At 59.9% G+C, this 16466-nt stretch overlaps 6 protein-coding genes across 6 annotated transcripts; 4 read left to right on the top strand and 2 right to left on the bottom strand.

Annotated features, from left to right (window-relative positions):
• Window positions 1–1994: 1994 nt before the first annotated feature.
• On the top strand, window positions 1995–4879 carry THITE_2144859 (glycoside hydrolase family 3 protein; the record flags this gene model as incomplete). Its single annotated transcript, XM_003653800.1, has 3 exons — window positions 1995–2272; window positions 2323–2436; window positions 2500–4879. 3 exons carry the CDS (start codon window positions 1995–1997, stop codon window positions 4877–4879), a joined length of 2772 nt encoding a protein of 923 aa, XP_003653848.1.
• Window positions 4880–5771: 892 nt separating this feature from the next.
• On the bottom strand, window positions 5772–6762 carry THITE_2089002 (uncharacterized protein; the record flags this gene model as incomplete). Its single annotated transcript, XM_003653801.1, has 3 exons — window positions 5772–6011; window positions 6194–6461; window positions 6527–6762. The coding sequence occupies 3 exons, from the start codon at window positions 6760–6762 to the stop codon at window positions 5772–5774; spliced, it is 744 nt and encodes a 247-aa protein (XP_003653849.1).
• A 733-nt stretch (window positions 6763–7495) lies between these two features.
• THITE_2051079 (uncharacterized protein) lies at window positions 7496–8913 on the top strand (the record flags this gene model as incomplete). The annotated part of the gene is made up of 3 exons (XM_003653802.1): window positions 7496–7585; window positions 7683–7706; window positions 7783–8913. The coding sequence occupies 3 exons, from the start codon at window positions 7496–7498 to the stop codon at window positions 8911–8913; spliced, it is 1245 nt and encodes a 414-aa protein (XP_003653850.1).
• A 412-nt stretch (window positions 8914–9325) lies between these two features.
• On the bottom strand, window positions 9326–10579 carry THITE_2129407 (uncharacterized protein; the record flags this gene model as incomplete). Its single annotated transcript, XM_003653803.1, has 2 exons — window positions 9326–9559; window positions 9971–10579. The coding sequence occupies 2 exons, from the start codon at window positions 10577–10579 to the stop codon at window positions 9326–9328; spliced, it is 843 nt and encodes a 280-aa protein (XP_003653851.1).
• A 1439-nt stretch (window positions 10580–12018) lies between these two features.
• THITE_160853 (uncharacterized protein) lies at window positions 12019–13316 on the top strand (the record flags this gene model as incomplete). The annotated part of the gene is made up of 2 exons (XM_003653804.1): window positions 12019–12297; window positions 13149–13316. The coding sequence occupies 2 exons, from the start codon at window positions 12019–12021 to the stop codon at window positions 13314–13316; spliced, it is 447 nt and encodes a 148-aa protein (XP_003653852.1).
• A 1015-nt stretch (window positions 13317–14331) lies between these two features.
• On the top strand, window positions 14332–16264 carry THITE_2116403 (uncharacterized protein). The gene is made up of 3 exons (XM_003653805.1): window positions 14332–14820; window positions 14895–15511; window positions 15589–16264. The coding sequence occupies exons 1-3, from the start codon at window positions 14412–14414 to the stop codon at window positions 16159–16161; spliced, it is 1599 nt and encodes a 532-aa protein (XP_003653853.1). The 5' UTR covers window positions 14332–14411; the 3' UTR covers window positions 16162–16264.
• Window positions 16265–16466: the final 202 nt, after the last annotated feature.

A 16466-nucleotide genomic window follows, 5' to 3' on the forward strand; every position in this document is an offset into this window, starting at 1 on the left:
CAAAATGTTGCCGAGCTTCGACAATAAATTTGGGCGCCGAACGCGAAGCTTAGTGTGTTCAATGACGCCACAGCTTTGCCAGTTCCAGATTTGTAAACCATTCGCTTACACTTCCTCAATCGGGTTGCTGCGAGCACTTGGGGCCATGAGTTCCAGATTCTGTGATTGCCTTTGCACTTCGACCCAGCACAGGTTGTCGAAGCTATCGCTTCGTGGTTCTCAGTTTGGAGCCCGTGCTCGCTGCCGTCGTACACAGCAGCAACAAAAGGGCGAAGCAATAGTCTCCTAATAGTAACGGTATCTAGGTCCTGACCGACAACTCGAATGGAGCCAGCAGGGGAGCAGCAGTGCCTCTGCGGACAAATAAGGTTTCATTAAGCAAGCTCTAGCGGATTAGTATCTCTTGGCATCGGGCGAGGAGCATAAAGCATAGGTACGCGAGAACAGGCCGTGAACCTAGTAAACAGGTCTCCACGAGCTACAGAACGTTCCACTCGGGACGGCCAGGTACTGTACATAGTAGCGACGCCTTTCCTAGTAAGGTTCTCTTTCTAGTTTCTTCAACCTCCCACAGGTAGTAACAGGCGGGCCGAGTCCGGGCCGAGACATGCCGATAATGAATGCAGCCGAACTTTGGCCTCTGCTTTGAGCATGATGACGGCCAGGCACGAGGGCGCTGCACGGGAAGAAGGCCGAGGATGTGTCCTTCAACTGGAATTGCGCCATTCTGCCAGTTTAGGCTCTGACCCAGGAGGATATCTTCCTCTCTCTCCCCGGCGGGATGCCGGACGGCTCGACGACTGGGTCCCATCCCTGCGTCTAATCTCACAGCATGGCATTTTGGGGCTGGTGTCCGGCATGCCTACTATGTACATTTACAGTGGATTGGGGTGATGAACCTCCTGATGGACATTGGGGACCCAGTTTTTTTTTTTTTTTTTTTTTTTTTTTTTTTTTTTTTTTTTTTTTTTTTTTTTTTTTTTTTTTTTTTTTTTTTTTTTTTTTTTTTTTTTTTTTTTTTTTTCGTTGCGTTTCCATTTGTTGCAATCATTTCCGAGGCCCAGATCCTCTGTCCAGATGGATATAAGTGGCTTGCAGCCCATCTTCTTCTTCATCGAGATCATCAATCAAGGCAAGTCAGTCAGGACACCTGCGCCCAGGCACTCCCTTTTCCTTCACTTGGAGGGCTGCTGAGCCCGTTCTCTTGTTGATTTCCATTGTACTGCCTAGATGTAGAGGCTACGAGCTCACACTGCGAGATGTCGCACTCCCGCACCACCACTAGACGCACCTGAGCCATATGGCTACCTGCTGAGGAGACATCCTTCCCACCACTCGATGCACACTCGTTTTGTCCGTCCAAATGGAGACAATATTCCTTTCGGGCGTACCTGGCGGCCTTCCGCCAGCATGTGCGGGTGGGGGAGGTTGGTCTGGAGGTTTTGCACCACTTCAACAGTACATTACATCGCGCGGTGGTGGATGTCTGGAGGCTGGGGCCCTTCACCAGCCGGACTTGGCCCCGGGCCCGGATCCCGCACCCGCAGAGCTTGGCAGAGCTTGGTCCGATCCGCCAATTCAGCCGACACGAAGATTGCAACTTCGCCACCTCAAGACCCGGAAGTTGGGACTGGCGGGAATGCAGAAGCTTACCATTTCAGGGGTTCCCTATAGTCGGCCCAATCAGCGCACACTGCCCTCGGTGTTCTCTGCAGATCATCGTTCTTGTTGTCTCCTTCGACTTGGTTCTGGGACGAAGCTCCCCCGAGTTTGGCGCCGGCTAAATTGCCGTCGCATGCAGAGATCGCGATGATTCCCCGCCTCCCCACATCGTAAGGCACGTCATGGGAATCTGGGAATCTGATACTTGCCGGTCCGATCGAGAGTGCGGGTGGACAGCCATGATACTCGAACACAATATAAGGAGCGCTCCCCTTCAACGCTGTTGCGATGGCGGACTGCCAACCGCTCTGAGACTCACCGACTCCGCCGAGATGCGGATGCACAGCGCCCTTCTGAAGCAGACACAGGCTTCGGCCTACAGTTTGGCCCTTCAAGCTTTGCTTGCTGCCGGCTCCAGCTGCCCAAGCAGTGGCTCAAACGGAACTGGCCCGTACAATGCGAGCATCAGCTACCTTGGCTGCTACCCGGACTACACCACCCGGGTGCTCCAAGGCGGCGTGATCTACGTCGGCGTGGGAAACACACCCCAGTACTGCGCTGACTTGTGCGGCAGCCATGGCTACCGTTATGCGGCCGTCGAATACTACACGTGAGTCTTCCCGGGACACTTGAGTGACAAACACTGACCATTTTCTCAAGCCAATGCTTCTGCGGCAACACCATTGTAGGCAATCCTCCCAAGGCGGACGAGAGCCAATGCGACGCGCCATGCCACTTGGAACCGTCTCTCGCGTGTGGAGGAACATACTATCAGTAAGCCAGCCGGATGCAAGTGGTAGGTTGGACCATGCTAACGCTTGGGATGCCCGCGAGCAGCATGAACCTGTACAACATTTCCAACCCGGCGCCAACCATCACGCCACTCAACAAGTTCACGCCCGTGTGCCAGACCAGCCCGCTGTGCTCGTCGCCGGCCTGCAACACGTCGCTGCCCATCGCTGACCGCGTGCGCTGGCTGGTCGGCCAGCTGACGCTGCAAGAGAAGATCACCAACCTGGTCGACGGCGCGTCCGGCTCCGCCCGGGTCGGCCTCCCCCCATACGAGTGGTGGAGCGAGGCGCTGCACGGCGTGGCGGCCAGCCCGGGCGTCACGTTCGCGGGGCCGAACGGCACGGCTTTCAGCTACGCGACCAGCTTCCCCATGCCCATCACGATCTCCGCCGCGTTCGACGACGATCTGGTATCCCAGATCGCCGCCGTGGTAGGGCGCGAGGGCCGCGCGTTTGCCAACCACGGCCTCTCGGGCTTCGACTTCTGGACGCCCAACATCAACCCGTTCCGCGACCCGCGCTGGGGCCGCGGGCCGGAGACGCCCGGCGAGGACGCCTTCCGCATCCAGCAGTACATCCGCCACCTGATACCCGGCCTGCAGGGCAGCGATCCGCTGGACAAGCAGATCATAGCCACCTGCAAGCACTACGCGGTCTACGACGTCGAGACGGGCCGGTACGAGTACGACTACGACCCGCAGCCGCACGACCTGGCCGAGTACTACCTGGCGCCGTTCAAGACGTGCGTGCGTGATGTCGGCATCGGCAGCGTCATGTGCTCGTACAACGCCGTCGACGGGATCCCCGCGTGTGCCAGCGAGTATCTGCTCCAGAGTGTCCTGCGGGACCACTGGGGCTTCACGGAGCCGTACCAGTACGTCGTCTCGGACTGCGACGCGGTCCGGTTCATCTACTCGCCGCACAACTTCACCGACAGCCCGGCGGCGGCGGCGGCGGTGGCGCTCAACGCGGGTACGGACTTGGAGTGCGGCTCGACCTACCTGAACCTGAACCAGTCGCTGGCCTCCAACATGACGACCGAGGCCGCGTTGGACAGGGCCCTGACGCGGCTGTACACCGCGCTGCACACGATCGGCTTCTTCGACGGCAGCGCGCGGTACGGCGGGCTGGGCTGGGACGCCGTCGGCACGGGCGACGCGCAGGTCCTCGCGTACCAGGCTGCCGTGGACGGCGCAGTGCTGCTGAAAAACGAAAAGAGCCTTCTTCCGCTCGACAGCAAGCGGCTGCGCAAGCTGGCCGTCATCGGGCCCTGGGCGAACGCCACGACGCAGATGCAGGGCAACTACTTCGGCCAGGCCGCCTACCTTGTCAGCCCGCTCGCCGCGTTCCAGAGCGCCTGGGGCGCCGACAATGTGCTCTTCGCCAACGGCACCGGCATCGCGGGCAACTCGACGGCCGGGTTCGCCGCCGCGCTGGCCGCAGCCAAGGCCGCCGACGCCGTCGTCTTCCTCGGCGGCGTCGACAACTCGGTCGAGTCGGAGAGCCTCGACCGCACCGCCATCTCGTGGCCGGGCAACCAGCTCGACCTGATCGCGCAGCTCGCAGCCGTCGGCAAGCCGCTCGTCGTCGTGCAGTGCGGCGGCGGCCAGCTCGACGACAGCGCGCTGCTGGCCAACCCGCGCGTGGGTGCGCTGCTCTGGGCCGGCTACCCGGGCCAGGCGGGCGGCGCCGCCATCGCCGACCTGCTGACGGGCAAGCAGGCGCCGGCGGGCCGGCTGCCCGTCACGCAGTACGCGGCCAGCTACACGAGCGAGGTCAGCCTGTTTGACCCATCGCTGCGTCCCCGCCGCAGCGGCGGCAGCAAGAGCCACAGCACCTTCCCGGGCCGCACCTACAAGTGGTACACCGGCAAGCCTGTCCTGCCCTTCGGCTACGGGCTGCACTACACCACGTTCCGCACCGCGTGGGCCGACGAGCCGCGCGGCCGCGCCTACGACATCGCCGGGCTCTTCCCCGCCAACACCACCACCACCTCCTCCGCCTTCTCCGCCGCGGACACATACCCCGTCCTCAACGTCTCAGTAACCGTAACCAACACGGGCCGGGGCGCATCCGACTACGTAGGCCTGCTCTTCCTGCGCACGCGCAACGCCGGCCCGGCGCCCTACCCGAACAAGTGGCTGGTAGGCTACGCGCGGGCGCGCGGGCTGGCGCCGGGGAGTTCGGCGCGGCTGGAGCTGGCGGTGGCGCTGGGCTCGCTGGCGCGCGCGGACGAGGACGGCCGCCGCGTGGTCTACCCGGGCGACTACGAGCTGCTGTTCGATGTGGACGGGGCGCTGCCGCCGGCGCGGTTCGCGCTGCGCGGGCCGAGTAGGACCGTGGATGCGCTGCCCCTGCCGGCGAAGAGTTATGCGTTTAGTGTGCCGGTGCATACCGAGCCGCCGACGTACGGCGGGGGGAGGTGATAGATGGGGATAAGGTTGTTGTGGTTGAGATAGTCTAATGGTAATGATGGTGATGGTTTTTTATGACCGCGGCCCCTTAATTGTTGACATGGATTGTTCAACGTTGAGCAACTGCAGCTGAACACTTGGTGGCCCGTCATCCTACGCCGAAGCGTTTATTTGTTCCGCAAATACTGATCTCAAGGAGAATTGAGGCATGGCTCTGCTCTGACTAAATGGGCAGAGGTCGCCTTGAGCTGTGCTGCGCCTCCAACGTGCTAGTTGTACTTTACCCTTTGATTGCTGGCAAAGACCCGCCCGGGCCACGGATTCACAGAAACTAAAGGACCCTCTGTCCCTCACCCGGCATTGCCAGCAGCAGATTGCCATCTCTGGTTCTCTCTGATCCAGCTTCCACACTCAAGTCCCCCTCGTCCGTCCAACCACCAGCTCAATGGATGCTGGGGATCTCGACGAGTCTCCCCAAGTCCTGGGATACAGACACAACGATCCGGAACTCGGCTTCCATGATTGCACATTAAACACGGCAAAGTTGGCGGGACGATGTCCGCTCGACAAGGGCCGGAACACGCGACCCCAACCACTTGTGACCGGCGCTCAGGATGTCTCTGTCGCGCCACCGAAATCGTCATCACATCTAGTGAGACAACATCCATTTACAGTTCAACTCTACCCCACAACGCCGAAGTCTCGAGCACTTTACCCTACAAACCCAACCCCTCCCCCCTCCCAGACTCAGTCCCAACCCCTCCACCCCCCTCCCAAAGCCATCCTACCGCGCCCCTCACTCCAGCTGTGTGATCCCAATCCAGATCGCCTGTCTAGCTCCTGCATCTTCCCCTCACCCCCACCCCAGCCCTCTGAACTGCCGGTGGTGCCGGGGCACTATATCTCAGTAACCCGGCCGCTGCCCCAACCCGCCCTTGCCCACCCGCCCAGCATGCCGCGTGCGCGCGCCGGCCACGACAAACACCAGCGTGGCGAGCAGCTCGGGCAGGAAGCCCAGCACCACGCGCACGGCGAGGGAGCCGGTGACCGGGTTGAGCGATGCTCGTCGAGTCGTGAGGGCCGCCAGGGTGTAGAGCACGCGGATGCCGATTAGTGGGTTGGATAGGGCGGTTGCGTGGAGGAGCTGTTTTGAATCGCTATGTCAGTATTCGTGCGGCTGGTTGGATGGTTGGTGGTTGTGGCAGGGGGTTGGGGTTCTCGGTCAGTTGAGGGACAAGGGGTGAGTGGGTGTGCTATTGTGGGCCTGGCCGCCAGGAGGGCGGGGGGTTTGTGGAAAGGGGAAAAGGGGAAAGGGAGGTGACGAACGATTGTTCCCTGCCGGTGCGCTGGGGCCGCGGTGTTCTGCTGGCTTGGCAGGAAGGAGATGGCCGTGCCGATGCAGAGGAGCACCCACGACGCGGTCAGGAGGCCGACGCCGGCGTCAACGAGCGAGAGGTCCTTGGCGGTGGGGTGGTCGCCTTCAAGAGCCGACGAGCCGGTGCCGACGAGGGCGACACTGGTGGCAACCAGCACGTGGAACAAGGCCACGGCTATCCATTCTGGTTTTGTGTTTCTAAGGCCGTGGTGCGTTCTCCTACGACGGGGTTCGGATTAGCATGCACGGCGTAGACTGATGGAGGAGGAGATGTGGCGTCTCACGCTTCGTGGAGGATACCGGACGCCGCAAGCAGGAGCGGCGACAGGCCGATGCTGGAGATGATGCCGGCCGATGACGAGGTGAGCGCCCCGCCGACGATTCGGAGCGAGCAGAAGGCGAAGAGATAGAACCACCCGAGCAGGCCAGCTGTCGAGTGGCGGAAGAGCAGATACAGAACCGGAAGGGCGAGGATGGCGTAGATGGCCAGCTCGGCCGTCAGTAGCGGGTCCCTCGTCATGGCTTGAGCGAGTACGGCGGCGGCTGGTCTTCGTAGTAGGGTTCGAAGTGTTGCGGGCTTTGATGAGACGGGGTCTGCTCTGCGTGGGTAGCTGCGGCGGCGGCGTTGCTGGCTCCGGCCCTGTGGCGGCGCTTTCTCTTCGAAGCGAGCACGGCGACCGCGATGGAGGATGCCAGGATCAGCAGGATTCTCATACCGCGAGTTCGGTTGGGTCAGTTAAAGGCAGAGTATACGTAGAGCAGAAGGGAACAGCGACAGACGGGAACAGTTCGGATATAACGACGGAATATCACACTTGGGTTCTCAAGGCTGAGCGAGACGACATCGTGGTCCACTTCAGGCAGCTGTTTTGTGAGATAGTGTAGCTTCTTTTGGCCTAGATATACTCCGTTTTGCGTATGGATGTGCAAAGTGGATGTAAATACACAAGAGAGCCAGGCCCAAGTCACAGCCACAGCCCTGCATAAACGAGAGCGAGCTTCCCTGTCAGTTCTGAGATGGAGACTAGTGCACGGAATACTTCGCCGATTGGTTGCCTCTCTTGGCGATCTCTACCGCCCCGGGCCAAGCTCGCCGCTCACCAACGTAGTAGCAGGGCCAGCTCAATCCTGTGATCGTCAGCTCTCCCGTCCTCATCCGGTCGAGGACCACCCACAAGCCTGCGTCCTCTTGCCGCCGTTGATGCTGCTGCGCCAGCTCGCTCTCGTCCTCGTTTCTGCCTGACGCATACACCATGGAGGCCGCCAGACGCATTGCACGGCCGCGATTGCACCACAAGAAATCCCGGACCGGATGTACACGCTGCCGGGCCCGGAGGGTCAAGGTGGGTAACCAGTCGTCGGTAGTTCGACGGGCGGTGACACGCCCGCATGCTTGAGTCACGGTGGCTCATGAAACAACTAACCTTGTGTGCTCCACAGTGCAACGAAGCCAAACCCGTTTGCGTACGTTGTCATCCTGCTGCGGCTGATCCTGCTGCGGCTAACATGTCCTTTGGCTGATCATGCCTGTATTCCGTAGAATAATTGTTACCGCCACAATGTCCCGTGCTACTACGACCGAGTGCCACGCCCCGCGGCGACTACGCCGGCGAATCAGCTGCGGCCTCCGTCTTCTTCAGGAACCAACGACAGCTCGGGAGACACGGGGCGCACGCTCGAGACGCCGTCCAGGACGCCTCTAAGCGCCAGTCTTCACGACGCATACTGGGAACTCCGCGCCTTCCACCACTTTGCCGTGGCTACGAGTGAAACACTCCCGGGGAGCCACCTCCCCGGCGTCCGGAAATCCTGGTCGGAGCAGGTCCCCGTCCTGGCGCTGTCGTACAAGCCGCTGTGGAACCAGCTCGTGGCGCTCTCCGCCCTGCACCTCCTCGCCTCCAGCAACCACGCCGAGGACCCCGCGCTGCTCGCCTGCCGCGCCGACGCCCACAGCGCCGCGCTGCAGTCCTACCGCCCGGCGCTCGGCCAGCTGGGCCCAGATACCGCCGAAGCCGCGTGCTTCACCTCCATCCTGCTGCTGGTCGACACCTTCGCCTCCCTGCAGCAGCGCCGGCCGCGCCTCGACGGTTACGACCCGCCCGTGCACTGGCTGCGCGTTACGCAGGGCACCCGCGCGGTGTTTGAGGCCGCGGAGACGAGCAGCGGCAGCAGCAGCAACCCGGCATCCGGCATCATGACGGTTATCGCGTCGTCGAACCACAACCAGGCCGTCTCCTCTGGCGGCGACAGCGGCAGCCGGGAATTTGCCTACCTCCTCGGCCCGCTCCCCGGCGACTTGGAGGCGGAAGCGGAGCCGGAGCCGGAGCAGCGGCGGGACATTGCGCGGGCGTACGAGGAGACGGTGGACCGGCTGCGCCTGATCCGGGCGGCCGTGGAGGCGGGCGAGCCGCTGCTGGCGCTGTGCCGGCGCTTCATGTCGTTCGCCTGTCTGGTGCCGCCGCTGTTCGTGGACCTGGTCGAGCGCAAGGCGCCGCGCGCGCTCGCCGTTCTGGGGCATTTCTTTGCGCTGGCGGCCTGTGCGAGGGAGCTGTGGTGGGTCGGGGACACGCCTGCTCGGGAAGTCCACGCGATACGCGACGGCTTGCCCCCGGAGCTGCGGCACCTTATGGAGTGGCCGTGTGAGTTCGTTGCAGATCAGGGGGATGGCTGAGGTCGCGGTGGCGGGCATCTAGGAAGGGATTTTGGCGCCGTGGAGGCTGGGAGGTGCCATGATTCGCGACTGGGATGAGAGTAGTAAACCTCAAAGTTATCTAGGACACCGCTTGGTGTCTATGTCCTGATTTGTGATGGGGGAGGCTAGTGCATGCTAGGCGCTGGAGGATGGAACGACGACACGAATGTCCTCGGTACCAAGGTATGGTGAGATTAGATCATAATCACAATGAGTGGGAACTAAGCCTGCCGGCCGAAAAGTAGGTTCTGCTCGCTGACCTAAGACCCACCACGAATATTCTACAACAATTGTGTTTAAGCTGCAGTGCTACTGCAGTGTTCTAGGGCATCCCCCTTGAATGACAATGCCCCCTCCGCAATTCTTAAACGCCCGATCCTCCACCTAAAGCTCACCCTTCCTTGTCCGTGCGGCCGTGCCACGTCTCCTCTTGCTGGAAGAGCTTGCCAGGGGATTTCACCCGCCCGGCGTTCTTCCTCTCCTGCCGCTGTTTGGAGTCGCAAACCGTCCATATGAGAAAGGCTGCCAAGCCATACGTGGTGCTTGCCACCAGGACGTTGGTGATGGCGAAGGAGTTTTCCCGGTTAGGATCTTCCCAGCTGAACATGCCGAGTGCGTACGACGCCTGGCGCGTGGAGTCAGCGAAGGGGGAAAGAGAGCATTCAACTAATCGCTACAGCTTCAACTTCAGCGTCGCAAGAATTCCCTTCATCAAGCTACCTCGTGGTCTCTTCGTAATCCGATGGTTGTTAGGGTTGCATTTCTGGCAGCGGAGGTTCCCGTGGTCGTGCCGAGCCTGTTGCCGCGTTGCCTCCAAAGAGAGCCGCAGCTCTATCCTCAAGTTTCTGTTGTTTTCCAGCGCGCTACACCAGCTTGCCAGGAATCCATGCGGCCGTGGCTCAGGCTTATTCATGAATCTACTGAGTTCCGGGGGAAAGTCGAGCCAGAGTTGTTGCTCGAGCTCGCCGTCAGTCATACCTTGGAGGCTTGGGTTTCGGCGGTAACAGCGCAGCTTCTCCTCAACCCATTCGCTCACTGGCAGACCCAGAGCGACATCTCTAAGACTCAATCCAGGTGGTGCTTCCAGAGGCAAGGCATCGAGAATCGCCCGGCATGGAGTGTCCTGGCTGAACCCGCACACGGCCATTACATCTGAAACAGCCGTAGCTCTGGTGGCCCAGACGGAAACCAAGTATTGCCACAAGTCAACCTGGTACCTCAATATAACATTCTCCCTCCTTAAGAAGTTAAGCTCGTCCAAATCTGGACGCATGGAGCGCAAAATCTTCAAGTCCTGCGTAGATTGATGAAGCTTGTATAGCTCCGATTGCTGGTCTATCCCATAATTAAGGTTGATTTCGTTCCTGCGGCACGAAACACGCAGTTCCAGATTGGTCAAGGCTTGGGAGAGAATAAATTTATCAGAAGGTCTCGGGGCCATTGTCCGCGGTAAGCAAGGGTAGCGCCGCATGGAGCCAGTGATTTGGGCCGGGTTAGTTGTCTTTGTCCCGGCCGCCGGGACAAAGACAGTTCTTCCGGCGGCCGGGACAAAGACAACTTCCGTGTGTGCGTCGGTTTCGAGGAGCGGATCCCGAGGCGGGTTGCCCCTTGAAGGCGGGCACGAGGCGATCTTTGCTGGGTCCATTTCGTGGCTTCTGTTGCTGGCTAATTCGGATGCGCCAGGGCTCAGGGCTTTGCTTGTCTCGTTAGAAGTTCCAAGTTCGTGCGGGCCTGCTGCATTTATAAATGAGATAGATACGTCTTTGCTGAATGGCTCATCCTCGTGCTTAAACGAGGCCCCCACACCCTTTGTGAACATGGCTGCTGTTCAAGATTTCTGTGTGCCCCACCGTGTATGCGTCCGTCGTGCCCGAGTCGACGTGCAGCCGTTGGGAACTTTGGCGTCTCAGCTCCCTAGGGACCTATATTACCATAGTAAAGGAAGCATTATTCACGGCGCAACCCAATTCCTCCGTTACTCCAGCTTAACGGCTTTCTCAACCGGATTCCATGGCTCAATGTATACAACTAGGGGGCGCCTCAGAATCCCCCTTGGCGGCTGCGGCGCCAACATATCTTCCACACTCTCTGCGCACAATCGCTTGCGATGTCACCCGGAGATGGAGCCAAATTCCTCCTCATGCCTCTGAACCCCTGGTTGCAGGTACGGATGGACGGAAGTAATCATGTCGCGAGGACACAGCACAGTTGCGGAGCATCCGACCGCTCGAGTTGTTGAACGAGTTAAATTTTGGATGGAGCGAGGGAACGAAGTCCAGTGAAGCCTCCTCTTCTCCGATTTCCCTACGCAAATACACAGTCACATTCAAAAGTCGCGTTACTGAGGCTTCAATGGTTTTGGCCAAGAATAATTAGTGGCGGCGGGTATCAGTCAGCAACGAAGCCCCTGGGCTAATTACCTCCTCAGGTTACTTCACTACCCTCTTGTTTCATTACCCCCGAGTCACTCCTTCTCTTTTCTTTTCGTAAGCTTTTTTTACTGTCCACTACTATCTTCCTTAGAAACTCCGAGGGCCATGGGGATTGACGTTGAGCAACTTGCTGGTCACAGATGACCAACCGTCAAATGACTAAGCCCCAGCCCCCTCAGTGTGCCCACCTCAGAGGACACCAGAGCTCGGGACGAAAGCAAGGACCGAGACACGTGGCCCGGACCCTCGTCTCTCATACACGATCTCCAATGCCCTTGCCTCGTCAATAACCTGTGGCAAGCGTCCTGTTGATGGCGTCTCCCAAATCTCAGTGTTTTCAGAGTCGACGACGTAGAACGCACCGCCACACCCCGCAAACCGTTCAAGGGACAACAAGGCCTCTTCACTGCCGGCCTTGAGTCGGATGGAGCAGTCAACGAAGTAGATCTGTTCCAGACTCTGCAGGTTGGTACGCGAAAGGTGAGCAAGCCCCAGTCGATCATGGAATTTTCGGGTGCCATGTGGCGTATACACGAAGGCAACCCGTTTCAGCCCGTACAGCGGAGGGCAAACCCGGCACAAGGACGGCATGGCCTGGGTAGCCAGATTGGCGTCACGAGGGGCTGACAACTGCGATGCGTCCACCACCACGATGACTTCCATCCCAGAAAACTTCGGGTCTGGGACGCTGTCAAAGAAGCGCCTGCCCGACGAGTCCGACTCCGGCCCCGCCAGACATACCACGTCTTGGAAAGGCCTAAACAACACGGGAATGTGGCTCACGTCATTACGCTCAACCATATCGCGTACCAGCGGGAACACAACCACGAAGGCTTCGCGACATACTGCCATCAGGTCTCCGAGAACCCAGGAGGCCGAGCGCCCTGCCAGCCCCGACCTCTTCCGGGGGGGCGTCACAGTAACCAGCGAGGTCCGGTAGTTTAGTCGAATCTCCTTTTTGGCCTCCAGATTCAGTACCTGTTGGTGCAATCGAGGAATCTTGTTCCATAGCGGCCCGGCTTCTTCTCGAGCCTTGGCTGTCGAGCCGGCGCAGAGTCTTTCCTCGTGAGCCAAGTCCGCAACACCCCGCGAAAGATTTACCACGTGGAGCCAAGGCGTCGCTAAGATACTGGAGACTGTCCTTTCCCAGATGTCCCGGCGTATGTCGAACGGCAGGGCTGAGAAGCGTGGGAGCGTTCGTGGCGGTGCCATAATGTTGTACCGTAGCCCGGTGTTTGGTTTTCTTGGAGGGCGGGTTCGATGAAAATTGGGATATTGGCAGCAAGGGGGTGGTGCCGGTGGTCATCCCAAGGACGCGCTTGGGGAGGTTAAATACCCAGACCCGCTGCCCATTTTCTCATGTTCTTCGGTCTTGTTGGGGAACACACAATTTTGTTCATCTGTGCAGCTCCTATCTTGCAAAGGGAGTGAATACAGCCACCCGACACAGCAACGCGATATGTTGGCCAACAAAGGAAACACAGGAAGGAAACAGAAACACAGAAGTCGTATTCAAGACACGACTAGCCCACAAGGCCGAAATGAAAACTGCAGAACACTATCCATCAATACCGACTATCCAGCCTACAACCTTCACAACACACGAGACACGGTAGTACCACAACTGCCCAACCCCCGTCGGGGCTCCGCGTCCTCAGGGCGCAGCTGCCGTTCCCTCCTCACCCTCCCTTCCCGCAGGCACCAGCAAAGAAACATAGCTAACCACTGCTGGGGTGTCACGCCAAGCAAGTACTTCGTGGCCGTGACAACGAACCGCGACAGGCTGCTCCCCAAGCGGATAAATCTGCTCCGCCGGCGATCGCGCCGGAGATCCTGGAGAACAAGCGGCTGTGCGAGGAGCCGTGCTTCGACGCCGGCAGATTGCTAGTCACGGGCCGCGAGCTGCTGAAGGGGGTTGGCTTGGCGCCCACCAAGTGGAAGGAGTTTTGAGCAGCAGAAAGGAGTTAATTGCCTGATGAATCTGGTTCAGGCGTGGGGTTGGGAAGGGGGATGGATTTAGGGAACACATGCTCATTTTGCGCAGCACTGGCTGATGTGTAGACGTCGCGCTCTCTTTTCTCTTGTTTCTACTTCGTACAGCTTAATGTCTCATCAGAACCGCCCTCCATGTCTATTCCGTTTGGATTCCTTCCTGCGAGGCTGTCATCAAATTCTCATGTCAGTATGTCAACCACGGGTTAGCCGCGGCACCGGAGGAGTTCGGGTCCTCCGCTAAAGGCTTGGAGCGAAGCGGTCACAGCTAAAGGCTTGGAGCGAAGCGGTCACACGGTCGAGGGTTGTCGAGAGCGTCGGGTGCAGCATCGAGAAAGAGTTTTGAGCATGCTTGTGTCTTGATGACTGAGGGGATTTCTTTGTCCTGTTGGCGGCGAAGTTGGGACAATGTCAGCACCACATGATGCCAAGCCCGGCTCACGTTCCTACTGGCTCGGCTGGAAAATGGAGTTCCATAACAACGTTGCTCGAAGGGCGCGGAATTGACATGGCCGCGCTGTTTTGGCTGCCGAAAATCGGCGGCCGATGCAACCCGCACAGCACCCGACCGATTGCCGCGGTCGGCGTTCCCGACGCCATTTATGGGGCCGGCTGCCACCCACAGCACGCTTCTGGTCAGTGCCATGTGTGGGGACCGCACCAGAGTTAGTTATTGTTTCCATACCTTAGTGTATGTACCCGTGGACATGCGCGATGGACTCGCCCATCGTATTCCCGGTGCTTGCCCACTGGGTCCCCGGGCCGGCTCCGCAGGCGCCGTTTCTCTTCTTCTCCTGCAACTCTCCTCTTTTTTTTTGGTTCCTCTTTTTCTCTATTCGGCCTGTTCGCGTTTTTTTGTCGTACAGATGATACTTAAACCAACGTCTGCCTGAGGAGGAGCAGGGATTCCGCGAAGGCCGAGACGCGGCAGCTCGACGCTAAAGCACACGAAGAGTTAATTTGGAGTTGCGCTCCACTGATGTGGAATATTTTTTCGTCCCCCGTAGCAAGCCTCTCGTCTTTTGGCTACCATATATTAGTACCTTCAACCAGATGACCCTTGCACCTGAGCACGACGGGCTGAGGAGGACGGACGAGAGCAGCATGTCAGGATTCCAGCCGCCTGTACCGGGCGACGCGGAGAAGGGACCGGCTCAGTCCAGCCCTGCAAGCGGCTCTTTGTCATTGCCGCAGGACGACGAGAAAAGGAGTGTGGGGCAGGCGGGAAGGACGTCGAGCGAAACGGCCCAGACTGAGGACCTCGGAGGTGGGGGAGAGAGCCGAAGGCCTGCGTCACGCCAGCGGACACGGGACGAGGCACAGAGTCAACCCGGTGGCGACGTCGCTGGCGGCAACGGCCTGCTTTCCCGCGCGGTGAGCCGCGTGCTCACACACGCGAGCACCAAGTCCAGCTGGAACCCGGGCCCGCCGCCCGATGGGGGACTGCAAGCGTGGATGGCCGGTGCGTTCGTTCCCCCTCTTCCCTCCATTTCCACTGGAGCTTCTCCAGCGCAAATTCGGCTGACCCGGCCGCAGTCGTCTGCACCCACCTCGTCGTCATGAACACCTGGGGCATCGTCGGCTCGTTCGGGCTGTTCCAGACGCACTACACGGCCGCGCTCGGCCGCTCCCCCTCGGACGTCTCCTGGATCGGCTCGATCCAGATCTTCCTCCTCTTCTTCGTCGGCGCGCTGACCGGCCGCCTGACCGACGCGGGCTACTTCCGCCACATCTTCGCGCTCGGCGTCGCCCTCCAGCTCGTCGGCATCTTCACCACCTCCGCCGCCTCCCAGTACTGGCAGGTGCTGCTGGCCCAGGGCATCTGCCTGGGCCTGGCCAACGGCTGCCTCTTCTGCCCCTGCATCTCCACGCTGTCGACGTATTTCAGCGCCCGCCGCAGCCTGGCCATGGGCCTGGCCGCCTGCGGCACCGCCACCGGCGGCCTGATCTTCCCCAGCATGGTGCGCCAGCTGCTGCCCGTGCAGGGGTTCCCGGCGACGATGCGCGCGATAGGCTACCTGCAGGTTGCCACGTTTGCGGTGGCGTTTGTCGGGCTGAAGCAGAGGATCCCGCCGCGGCGGAGCGGGCCGCTGGTGGATTGGGCGTCGTTTCGCGAGGGGGAGTATACGCTTTATGCGATGGGCAGCTTTTCGGTGAGTTTCTGCTTGGACATGCCCGGTGGGATTGGTGGGAGACTGAAGCTGACCCTGCCCGATATTAATTCACTAAGTTCTTCCTCGGGCTGTACTTTGCGTTCTACTACATTTCCTCCTTCAGCAGGGATATCATCGGCCTGAGCTACACCGACAGCTTGAACTTGTTGCTAGTTCTGAACGGCGTGGGCCTGCCGGGCCGGCTGCTGCCGAACCACCTGGCTGACCGCTTCGGCGCGCTCAACATGATGATGCCGACGGCCACGATTGCGGGCGTCTGTATGTTCTGCTGGATGGCGGTCAAGTCGACGACGTCGCTGTACGTGTGGTGCGTCTTCTATGGTTTGACGGGTGGAGGAATCCAGAGCTTGTTCCCCGCCGTGCTGAGCAGCCTGAACACGGACCTGCGGAAGGCGGGCGTCAGGATGGGCATGGTGTTCACCATCGTCAGCTTTGCGACGCTGGCGGGGCCCCCGATCGCCGGCGCAATTATCACGGCCGAAGGAGGCACCTACTATGGCGCTCAGGCTTTCGCTGGGGCGTGCCTACTGCTTGGGGCCGCCCTCATGGTCGCGGCCAGGACGGTCAAAGTCAGGAGGCTGATGCGCGAGACGGATGCGCCCGGTTCAGCCTGGCGTGTCAAGGTTTAGGTTCAGCGTGGGTTGTTGCCGGGACGGCCGATGGGAGTAAAAAGGAAACATCGAGACGGGGGCTGTAAATATGAGCATGCTGTGATGACATCATGGACGGGGCGGTGGTTGAGACCCGAGGGTTGGGCTTGCTTGAGGGCAGGGAACAGAACAAAAGGAGAGAGCAAACCGCCTGGGTAGGCCGTGTATCAAAGCTACAGGTGCCTTACCTAAAGGTTTGCTGACAGCAGTCAAGTCTCATCGGGCTTGTGGCACCTCGAGTTTGTTTTGTTCCGGAACCATTTTGAGTCGCATGCCGTAACTGG

Source organism: Thermothielavioides terrestris, chromosome 3 (genome assembly GCF_000226115.1).
Source record: "Thermothielavioides terrestris NRRL 8126 chromosome 3, complete sequence".
Lineage (NCBI taxonomy): Eukaryota > Fungi > Ascomycota > Sordariomycetes > Sordariales > Chaetomiaceae > Thermothielavioides > Thermothielavioides terrestris.

Excerpts from the sequence above, each read along its gene's own strand:
- THITE_2116403 (XM_003653805.1), top strand. The coding sequence starts at position 14,412 with ATGACCCTTGCACCTGAGCACGACGGGCTGAGGAGGACGGACGAGAGC. Across the intron at positions 14,821-14,894 it reads ACTGCAAGCGTGGATGGCCG|TCGTCTGCACCCACCTCGTC; the intron begins GTGCGTTCGTTC and ends ACCCGGCCGCAG. Across the intron at positions 15,512-15,588 it reads ATGCGATGGGCAGCTTTTCG|TTCTTCCTCGGGCTGTACTT; the intron begins GTGAGTTTCTGC and ends TAATTCACTAAG.